The sequence below is a fragment of the Saimiri boliviensis genome, chromosome 4 (assembly GCF_048565385.1).
Source record: "Saimiri boliviensis isolate mSaiBol1 chromosome 4, mSaiBol1.pri, whole genome shotgun sequence".
In the NCBI taxonomy this organism is placed as follows: Eukaryota; Metazoa; Chordata; class Mammalia; order Primates; family Cebidae; genus Saimiri; species Saimiri boliviensis.
In genome coordinates, this window is record NC_133452.1 from 60,521,606 (window position 1) to 60,533,003 (window position 11,398).

General features: G+C 38.9%; 1 protein-coding gene across 3 annotated transcripts in view; it reads left to right on the forward strand.

Annotated features, from left to right (window-relative positions):
• Positions 1-11,398, forward strand: part of SESN1 (sestrin 1) — a 112,100-nt gene that overhangs the window by 77,122 nt on the left and 23,580 nt on the right. Inside the window, exon 1 of one of the 3 annotated variants that reach the window (XM_074397623.1) lies at positions 8,376-8,589. The exons of 1 other annotated variant lie outside the window; for it this stretch is intronic. In XM_074397623.1, the coding sequence (XP_074253724.1) occupies positions 8,548-8,589 (42 nt within the window). In that variant the 5' untranslated portion in view covers positions 8,376-8,547. Of the gene's footprint in view, positions 1-8,375; positions 8,590-9,930; positions 10,130-11,398 lie in introns of those variants that run through there. One more of the 3 variants, XM_010346453.3, reaches the window with a different exon arrangement.

Consider the following 11,398-nt stretch of genomic DNA (forward strand, 5'->3'; position numbering starts at 1 on the left):
TTAAGGATCTATTTGGCACTGATGGGAATAAGACTTTCAACTAGATTCCCCCAGCACTCTGCTGGAACCAGTAAAAATAATTGGAGCATTCTATGAACCTTAAAGCCTGACCCAAGTCTTGACTGAGTGATGTAGAGAGCTATAGATTAGCTTGGATTCTCCAAACCGAATTTGAGTTCCAGGATACAGATGATGAGATGTGGGGTGTGTGTATGTGTGTATATAAAACAATGATATTCAAATGTGTTTTAATTTCTTTGTCAGCATAGTCTTTAATAAAACAATATTACCAGAATTCTGATATATATAGTATCTAAAACTGTAAAAATATTTTATCAATAAATTATTTAAGTTCAACTAAATAAAGTTAAATTCATTATCAAATCAATTAGTGAAAACAGTGGGGCTATTTTATATTTTCAGAAAATTTGAAATTAAGGTGTTATAAATGATGGTTGCAGTATTTTTATATTTTCTTATATGCATAATATTAAGAAAATCTGGATTGACACAGATAAGTGCTTTTGTGGGTTTTTAAAAATATCTTTATACTTTTCATTTGTTATTGTTCTCTACATGTTCAGATAAACTTTTCTAGTAGTGAACTGTAGAAGTTATCCCTGAAGGTATAGACTTAGATAAATGGTTTTGAGTGAAAACTTTTAAAATAGTTCACCTTGCATTCTCAAGATACTCTGCAGTTAAACTGATCCAGAAGCTTGAACCAAAAAAAGTGAAAAGAATGATTGATTTCAAACAACTACTTGCACTATTTATTATAAATATAAAAGTTAAAACAATAAGGACCAAAATGTACACTATCCACTAAGACTAAAGAATTATGATGGGATGTGCCATCCATTCTTTTGACATACAAAATTGACAGTTACACCCTTTCAGGAGCATGTACCAAGCAAATGTGCCTGAGCCTCTCCTGACATCTTTAAAGCAAAGTATCCACTTGCTGTAGGAATTCACTCATTACTGTAGTTTTACTTGAGCTGATGTAGACAGGCATTAATTTTTTAAAAGACTACACCACACAAACTATACCACTCCTAATCACTGACACATTTATACATTTACAAGAATGTTCAAATGTGCTCATACAGATGGTGGGAGAGATACTATTTAGTAACTGAATTATTAGTGGCAATAAATTGTTGTTTTGGTAGTCTCCAATGAATTTAATGTTGATATACATTTGTAGGTTACTTTGAAAAAGAAAGTTCAAATGTAATATTTTATAAGATATCTAAAGTATGTGTAAGAAATGGATTTTAAGAAATATAATTTGAAAACTACTGATAATATACAAGGAACTCTGGAGCAGGAAGGGGCCAGGTTCAAGTTAGCTGAAAGCATATAACTCTGGATAAAATCAGGAATTATATTTTTTGCTACTTCTTATTATTTTTTTAATTTTTATATATAGAGAGACAGGATCTCACTGTGTTGCCCAGGCTAGTCTCAAACTCCTGGCCTCATGTGTTCCTCCCACCTCAGCCTCCCAAAGTGCTGAGATTACAGGCATTGAGTCACTGTGCCCAGCCAGGAATTATATCAAAAGATTAGAACTTTAGAGCGGAAATAAAGTTTGAGAGATCATTAAGTTCAAATGCCCTTCATTTTAAATTTGAAGAGATTACAACTAGAGAGGTTTTCAGGCTTTTTTTTTTCTTTGCAAAGGTAATCAACTAGATGATTCTCCATTTAGTGCTTCCTAACAGAATCCCAAGCTATCTGCTGATCTGTATGATTTATATAAGTGGTTGAGTCTAACCTTAAATCCTAATCTCAAATTAAGAGATTTTTTTGCTTGTTCATGAGATTTAAGAAATGCACATATTTGACATTTAGTAAATATTTATAAATAATGAATGATTGAATGCTAAATGGTTACATAGTATCAAATTTTGTTAATTGGTAAAATAATAGCATTGGCATCCATATGTAAACTTATGCAAACATATATTTTAAAAATTAGACTCATAACAATTTAATAATGTTACCTTCTCTAATTTGTATCATCTGAATAAAATACTATTTTAATGTTTGAGTTATTTGCCAGAAAATAAAAATGCAAAAATTAAGAAAATCATATTCTCTATTACTACAAGCAAAATGATCTTGAATTCCATTGACATCTGAATTCCTGTAAAAAGCAGAAATTTTTAAGTCGTATGATATCTTTTATTTTTTGAGAGTATGTTTTAGCAAAACAGAAAGCTAAACAATAAGCAAATGTAAATATTTTTATTTGATGAACTACAGTGCCCTAAATGTTTCTATACCCTTTGGGTAAAGGGGGAAATGGCCTACAGGGTCAGAATTTTGGAGGGCAGAACAGACAGGAAAGTTTAGTGAACAGCATTTTATTTTTAGAATACATAATAACCTGCAAGTGGTCTCCAGATGTGGCCTTGTACTTGTGCTCAGGTTAAGGATCTACAACTTAATACCTTCTTGGAAAGCAAGAGACCTCTGAAGGGTCCAGAAAAAGAAGGTGGTTTAAAGGATTAAAGGACCTACAACTAAAGATTATCACAGAGGAACTGAGTGGGGGCTCTTTGAACTGTGCAGAATTTTATTCACCATTTGGTAGTAATAATCATGGGGTAGGGAGGCATGGATAGGGAAGGCAGGATAGCTGTTAGAAACAAAAACTGGATTTTAAAATTTTAGAATATTGTCATTAGTTTTGTTTCTTTGAATAAAAATTATCTTTAGTATAAACAAAGCATTTAAGATTCAGTCATGATTAAGCTAATGACTCATTAATAGGCATTTTACCCAAATGTTTTAACCACGGGTAAAATCCTATGGTTAAATGGCATTAGGTCAGTTCCATTAAGTCTGTGGGCTCAGGATAAGTTAAAGATATTAGGTTTGGTTTTAGTCTATTTTGAATGGCTAATTTTTAATATTATGCCTGGCTAATTCCTTGTATTTAAAATTATAGGTTACATACTGAACCAGTTCTTGGCTTGTGCCCACAAATAGAAGCACTATGAGAATTTCATGTGTTCATATTGTTTAGGTATAGATGAAATCCAGCCCCTCAAAAACTGTTAGAAAAATTATACAACAGGCTGGGTGCAGTGGCTCATGCCTATAATCCCAGCACTTTGGGAGGCTGAGGCAGGTGGATCACAAGGTCAGGAGTTCAAGACCAGCCTGGCCAGCATGGTGAAACCCCATCTCTACTAAAAATACAAAAAGTTAGTCGGGTGTGGTGGCATGCACCTGTAGTCCCAGCTACTCAGGAGTCTGAGGCAGGAGAATTGCTTGAACCCAGGAGGCAGAGGCTACAGTGAGCCGAGATCACACCACTGCACTCCAGTCTGGGTGACAGAGTGAGACTCTGTCTCAAAAAAAAAAAAAAGAAAAGAAAAATTACATAACACAGAATATATTGACAGTCTGAGAAATATTTTCTACTTGAATATATTTAGTATCTTTTGTTGCCTTTGAGTTTTTATATTTCCTTCTCCTTGTTTAAAATCTTAATAGTGCCTAACGGCATATGGCTTAAAATCCTAACTGTCCATTTCCCCCACATTCACCTTTTTCATAGACCTCATAGTATTTCAAATTAAACTCATTCCTTCTTATTTAACTCACTGATGATGCTGAAAAGTAGCCTCTAAACATTGTAATATGTCTGAATGAATTCTCCCACTTACTTTTTATATCTCAACAGACACTTTCTTTTCTATCACTTCACCTTGGATAGACCTGAGGATATTTAAAGCCAAACTTGGTTACAAAATGTTCCATGAATCTTGTCAAACAATGGTATCTTGTCAGATACACGCAGCGTGTCTGACTTGTAAGTATATGCCTGACTTAACAAGTGATCCACACATGCCTCTGTCAGACCCTATGTAGCTGCTAGCCTGGTAGTGCAGGAGAGCAAGCACAGAAATATCAAATAAAAATCAGAGGACCTTGGGGGTATCTATGAGTTCTAAGAAGAAGCAGAGAGATTCTGAAAAACTGAGTGCTTAGTAGAGCTGAACCCAAGTACAAGCTGATTCCCTTACAGAGCCAGCCTTCCTGTCTAGAAACAGGTGGGTTTTGCGGCCCCTGAGCCTCAAAAATGTTTACCTGAATAGTGAACTTAAAATTCATTATTAGGTTTTCAATTAAGCTTAAAATTTTTTTTAATGGAAACATCTCTTCAGAGTTCATTCATTGGATACATACTTTTGAGGGTCTCCTGCATGCAGGGCACTAGGACATTGAAAATACAGCAGTGAACAAAAAAGACAAACATTCTGATTTTATGGAGCTTATATCCTATTGAGACAAACTAACTAAAATATGAGATATCAATAACTTACAAAGTTAATGTGATTACTTTTAGAAGCCTGCTTTCTTCCTCAAACCTACCACTTTTTGAGAAATGGGGGTCTTGTGAGGAACATATAAGAGGTTGGGTAGATTCAGATGAGATATGTAATGAAGAGGTTTTGGGTAGCAGGAGGCCACCAAAGGTCCAGAAGGAGACACTGAAAAGACTGACAGAAATATGGAGGAGAGAAGCTCTCAAAGCCCAAGATCACCCATTCTATGACTTCTTTTAAACACACACACACACACACACACACACAGACACACACTGAGCAAAAGCAAGGGAGATAATTTTTTCTTTCTTGCTACCATCTTTTCTTGCCTCCAGAAACAACAAGTTAAGTGAATACACAGTTATCAAAAACTTAAATATATATTTAGTAAAAGAAGCAGTCTTATATACGGACTGCTGCTTTGGATTCTGACAGACTTGAGTTCTAATTCCAGGTGGTTTTACAAATTTTGTAACTTTAGACAAGTTGCCCATACTTTGAGTTTCGATGTCACAAATGTGTAAAATAAAAATATATCTGCTTTATATATGTACATTGTTAAGTCTCTGATGCACAGGAGTTAGCAAGTTACTAGTCTTATTATCAACCTAGAAAACCTGACCGCTATTTAACACATTGATTTTTGGGGGGATAAAAGCAACTTTCTAGTTTAAAACCACTGACACTTCTTAGAATATTACTATTTACAAATACTGGTGATGCCCCATATTCCTAAACATCTATGTAGAAAGTTAAAACACTGCATTTCTAAAAGAAGAAACCCTAAATGAAAGGAAAATATCAAGGAATTGTCAACATTCTTGCTCCTTTAAAGTAATATAATTCTAAAAATTGAAGAAGTGAAAAAAAATGTATAGAGCAAATAAGAGGACAAGTTTAAAGTTCAGTGCTAAAAGGATCTTAGTGTACCCAAAACATGATGTTGAAAAGGGAAAAAGTGCTTAGCAGACAAGCTATGTAGATAAAAACAGGAAGATATGAGCTGGAGGAGAGAAATCTAGACAAAATTAGTAAGCAGAAGTAGTCCTATAAACCAGCATTTGTTCTAAATGAAACGTTTTAAATGACATAGGGGATTTTTCAAGAATACTTAAACCACATAAATATAACAAATCCCACTCCCACTCTTAAAGGAGTTCTTTGGTTTAATGGCTAAAACATCCTGTATGTTTTCTAACCAGTTACTGCATTAAGTATAATTCTGATTCCAGTGAAGAAATGTGCAAATCTCTTGTACAGGGTTTAACATGTGGTCCATAAAAGTATGATTATACATTTTAGCCTAATTACTGCTTTTGCTACTAAAATATATCTATTCCTTGTCATGGATTATACTTTTTAAAGACCTAATGAGTTCAGGGAAGCCACTTGGTCAGGAGAGCAGATAATTTGAAGAGTTTGAGGTATGATTGCCTCCCTCAAGGAACTTACTACCATACTGGGGAGACAAAATCCAGTGTCATCCCCTACACTTCTCTCCCTTCCCATTGTCCTGAAGACTGCCCTCATGCCTTTCCAAGATTGCCTCAGCAGCCTTTCTAACTAACTCATCTACCCTACCCCGTTTTGCCCCTTTCAATGTATTTTTCTAAACCTTAAAAGATGTGCAAATCTGATGTCATTCTACTGTTTAGAACTTTCAATAACTCCACAGTACTCTTAAGAATGAAAGCCAAATTCCTTAATGAAGCTTAACAATCCCTCTTTATTGCTTCCCCCCACCCCACCCCCGCCCCCCTGGTCGCCAGGTTAGAGTGCAGTGGTGTGATCTCAGCTTACTGCAAACTCTGCCTCCTGGGTTCAAGCAATTCTCTGGCCTCAGCCTCCTGAGTAGCACACCACCATGCCCAGCTAATTTTTGTATTTTTAATACAGATGGGGTTTCACCATGTCAGCCAGGATGGTCTCAATCTCCTGACCTTGTGATCCGCCCGCCTCGGCCTCCCAAAATGTTGGGATTACAGGCGTGAGCTACCGCACCCAGCGTTTTTTTTTTTTTTTTTTTTTTTTTGTATTTTTAGTAGAGATAGTGTTTCACCATGTTGGCCAGGATGGTTTCAATCTCCTGACCTCATGATCTGCCCGCCTTCGCCTCCCAAACTGCTGGAATTACAGGTGTGAGCCACCATGCCCGACCTACTGCTTATCTTTTACCTAAACTCCTTCTGTTACTCTACTTACCCTCTTTTCCAGACCCACTGAGCTTCCTGTCTTCTTCCCCAGTGGATCACTCTCTCCTTTTTCGGGGCCTCTTAGATCTTTTACTTAGAACTTTGTGTCTATTCTCCCAAACTCTCCCCCAGATTTTCTTTCCAAGGCCTCTCTACTAATACTCTAAGCTCTAGCTGAGGTGTCTTTTTCCTTCAGGAAGCCTATCTTGAACCACCATTCCAAGTGCATACTTCCCTAGTATTTCATAGTTCTCTGTTAAAATCAAGTCATGTAACACCACCTGCTTTTACATAGACGTATCAGCTTGCTCTTGAGAAAAATAAGGCTGAGTACATTACTGCTAAGGACAGATGTAGAGGCAGTGTACCTCATTTTGATACAGCTGAGTAAGTTGACGTTTTAAAACCTTTTTAAAAGAAAGGAAATATTTTAGAATTACTGTTACTTATTGGATTAAATGTCAGGATTCCTCCTAAAATAAATATCGAAATGAAATATTTAAATGGCAGACTTTGTAAGGTAGCTCTGGCCTATACTCTTCTGTGTTCAGGATGTTCATCTTTTCAGCAGATGTGCCTATGTGTGCTCAGCACTAGAGGTTGAGAGGAGAAACGCTTTCAGGACATCTGGCCTACCTTCGAAATCCGTGGAAAATACTTTTGATTGAGTGGTTTGAAACAAAACATTCCAAAAGTGAAATCTACACAATGATATTTGCAGGTTAATTAATACATTTGTTGGGCTGGGTGTGGTGGGTCACGCCTATAATCCCAGCACTTTGGGAGGCAAAGGCAGGAAAATTGCTTGAGTCGAGGAGTTTGAGACCAGCTTGGACAACATAATAAGACCCCATCTCTACAAAAATTTGAAAAGTAGCTGGGTGTGGTGGCTTCTGCCTCTAGCTACTCAAGAGGCTGAGTTGGGAGGATCCCTTGAGCTCTGGAGGTCAAGGCTGCAGTAGCCGTGATAATGCCACTGCACTCATCATGGCTGACAGCGAGACTGTCTCACAAAAAAGAAAGAAAAAATTAATACATTTGTTGAAACTCCTGATTACTGTAAATTTAGTTAGAGGCAATCTTTTTATGCTGGAGAATAGAGTGACTAATCTGTAGTGCTCTATAACAGAGAACAAGAAATTAGTACTCTTTGAGGAATTTAGGTCAGTCTTTATAGAGACCATAAAGGAATCTTGACATTTAATGGCTTGAAGTTTCTCCATAAACTACTAAATTAGAATATTAAATTAAAATTATTTTTCTTTTCACATAAGGCAGCATTGTAATAAATAATAGTTTGAAACTTTCTGGGGAAAAAGGGAATACTAATTGGAGCTTCCTATACAATTTCAGTATATCTGAAATATTTCTTCAATAAATATCAAAACAGTATCAGACACTACTATATGTATGCAGTTTGCAGTTTTAACTTGCATTTACTTATTTTAAGCCACTTATAATTTAACTGAATACATGCTTTTCCCTTGCCTCTCACTGGCAAATGGAAAGATAAGCATTCTCCATTTTGTAAATGTCATAAAAAGTTTATGCCCTACTAGACAACTAAAACTGTAGTTTTTTCAGAAATAAAATTATACTTCAACTTTTCTAGAACCAGATTCATTTTTTCACATACTTTTGCCTAACTAGTTTTTTTCTTTTTTATTTTGAGACAGAGGCTTGCTTTGTCATCCAGGCTGAAGTGCAGTGGCACAATCTCGGCTCACTGCAACCTCTGCCTCCCGGGTTCAAGCAATTCTCCTGCCTCTGCCTCCCAAGCAGCTGGGATTACAGGCACACACCACCATGCCCAGCTAATTTTTTTTTTTTTTTTTTTTTTAGTAGAGATGGAGGTTTCACCATGTTGGCCATGCTGATCTCGAACTCCTGACCTTGTGATCTGCCTGCCTTGGCCTCCCAAAGTGCTGGGATTACAGGCGTGAGCCACCGCGCCCAGCCTTCTCACTAGCTTTTGTAGCTCACAATCCCATACATCAAGTACATTTATGTTTCCAAGTCATTCATTTGCAACCAGTCGATCTTGCAAGGTATGTCTTATTTCTGCAAATTGGATGATGTACTGGATTGTTTTGTTTTTGTATTTGCTTACGACTGAGTGGGCATTTGACTATACTGTTTGTTTTTGTGGCTGTGCTCAGTGGATGAGAGCTTGGAAGCCTCTGTAGCCTTTTATTCTATATCGACATTAACTCAAAATTGCTTCTTTTGACCAGTAAAAAATATTTTGGGTGCTTTAGCTGTTTTTCAAAGGCAGTATAGAGAACATACAACATTTATTTCTTGGAAGGAGATAAATAAAAAGTAACCATTTTGACATCCACTTTTAAAATGTCAATTGAAGAACTAAAAGAGTAACTTGGTCTTCGCTGAGACATTGTACCATCACTTCTAAGATCGAAACTTATTTTCATTGATGAGTCCTGTTATGCAGCTGTCATCACTGCTATAAATCCCACTTGTTTCCTTGTCACACTGTTCCAACTTTTTTTTAACCTGAGCACTTAAGCTTTGAAAACAGCATAAACACCCAAAAAGAGATCTAATTTAGGAATTTATTTAAAGAGAGAGAATAGAGTTATGTAAAGAAATAGTACTGACACAGGACTGGAGGGATCTGGGCCCAACAATGTCAGTTGTTTTTATCCTTTATAACCTATATTTTCCCAAGTTCCTCATCAGATTTCAGAGACTGAAATTCTGTCTTTAAAATCCAGGGAGGGCGCTTATGAAGGAATACTAGAAATTTTAAAGCCTTCAAATATGCTTGAGAGGAAAAAAGACAATTCAGAGATAGGCTACCAAGGTTTATGTGTGCAGGGGAGTGATATTTCTAGCTTTTACGTAGCTTACGTACGTAGCTTACCAAAATTAACTTTGCATTGATTATAGGCTGTGGCCCCGTACGTGTTGCTGCATTTGGCAGCCCTTTCAGCGTCGTTTGGGCAATATGGGAAAGGAAAAAGGGAAATTTCAGTAGTTTATTGGATTTACAGAGAACTTCACTACTCCTGGTGCTGTCGGGGTCAGTCTCAAGGTTGACTGCTGTTTGGCTCTAGGTAAATGGCCGAGCAGGGGTGCAGGGGGCAGAATCCCCTGTCCCTGAAGCCCGAGGATCTTGACAGTGCACGCTCACCTCGCGGCCCTACGGAGCCCATTCCAGACCTAAGAATTAGCTGTTCCTGGGGAACCTGAGTCCCCGAGGTGATTTTTCACCTCGCGGCGTCAGACCGTCCGCTCCACGCCTTCGCGCAGAGGGGCGGGGCTTTGCGGACCCGCGGACCCGCATTGGCTTGTGTGGCCGCCAGGGCAGTGAAGTCACGGGCGCGGGGCGGGGCCGCGGGGCTTGTTTGTCGACGCCACCCCGCCCCCCGCCGTCCGTGCTGACTGAGGCGCTGCAGCCCAGAGCCGCGGCCGGCTGCCCAGCGCTCGCCGCCTCCGCGCGTCCGCAGCCGTCCCCGCGCCGATATGCGCCTGGCCACGGCCGCGAGCGAGCCGTACACGACTCCGCTGGCGGTCTCGGAGCTGCTGGGCTGCAAGCAGTGTGGCGCGGGCCGCGACCAGGACGAGGTACCTGGGCGAGGGGCTGAGCGGGCGGCTGGGTACCTGGGTGGGTGGGCACCCGGCCGAGCTGCCCTGTGCAACACGGAGGTTACGTCGCCTCCCCACAGTCGCTGCCAGTCAGCATCTGAAAACGCTCCCCAAGAAGGGCGCGAGGGCCCCCGGGGAGCAGCGTCCCGGCCCTCCCGCGCCCCTCGGGGGAAGGGGCTGCCCGCGGGTGGGTGGGAGACCTGCACACCGTGAGTCGTCCCTGGGCAGAAAATGCTGAGCTGCGAGACCGCGGCCCGGGTCATGTAAATGGAAGTCTCCAAGACGTAAATAACGTTGTCGTCTGAACAAGTCTCCACACGTCAGAAACGCAGCAGAGCTCGAGTCTGAAGGTGAAACAGCCTGTGGATATGCCACTCGATGTGATGTCTTGTCAAAATAGATTGTTTAGCCACGTTCACCCTACTTTGCCTCCTACTTAAAAGAGAGGAAAAAGACAAAAACACATTTGACTCGGGGAAGAGATGATGTCCTGCAAGCTCTATGACGTTATGCACAGAGTTTACTCTTGCGTATTAATCCATCCCTTTTCTGAATTGGCCTTCAGAAAGACGTACTTAATTGTAACATCTTGTATCTTTTTCTGAGTGGTTGCAAATAGCACACCATTTGAAAGTTATTAATGTAACGTTGGGTAAAATTCGAACCTTAAATTTGAATTGAAATCAGATGCTGTGAGAGTATTGCCTTAGTTCAAAAGTCTAAATGTGAATTTGTTTCTCTGCAGCTTTGCCCACTAAAATGACGTGGTTTCATATTTTTTAATGGAGTCTATTAGCATTATACTATGTATATTAGTAGAAGCTTAAATGAAGAACTGTCATGAAGGTTGTAAAGCACCAAATATTTTTTCGAGACTTTAACACTTATGGACATATTAACATGTTCCTTGTTTACAGATAATAAAACAACCTTTAAAAATCTCTTACACTATTTGCTTTGGAAACTTTACCAAAAAGTGAAAACAGTATGAAAGTTAATTAACATTTACAGTTTCTGTTTGCGGGTTATAATAGATCTTTTCTTTTTTTGAGTAGAAGTGAGCCCCAATCATCATGCTTGAATAGATCTGTTATTTCTGCTGATGTTTGTGTGCAGTCCTGGTTCTTGCCCAGATCTAGAATTTCTAAAGATCGCCATGTAAACTAAAAGATAAATAAATAGATTTGCCTTGCATATTGTTACAGTGCTTATGGGATTGTGTTCAGGAAACCAGGAAGCTTTGTATAG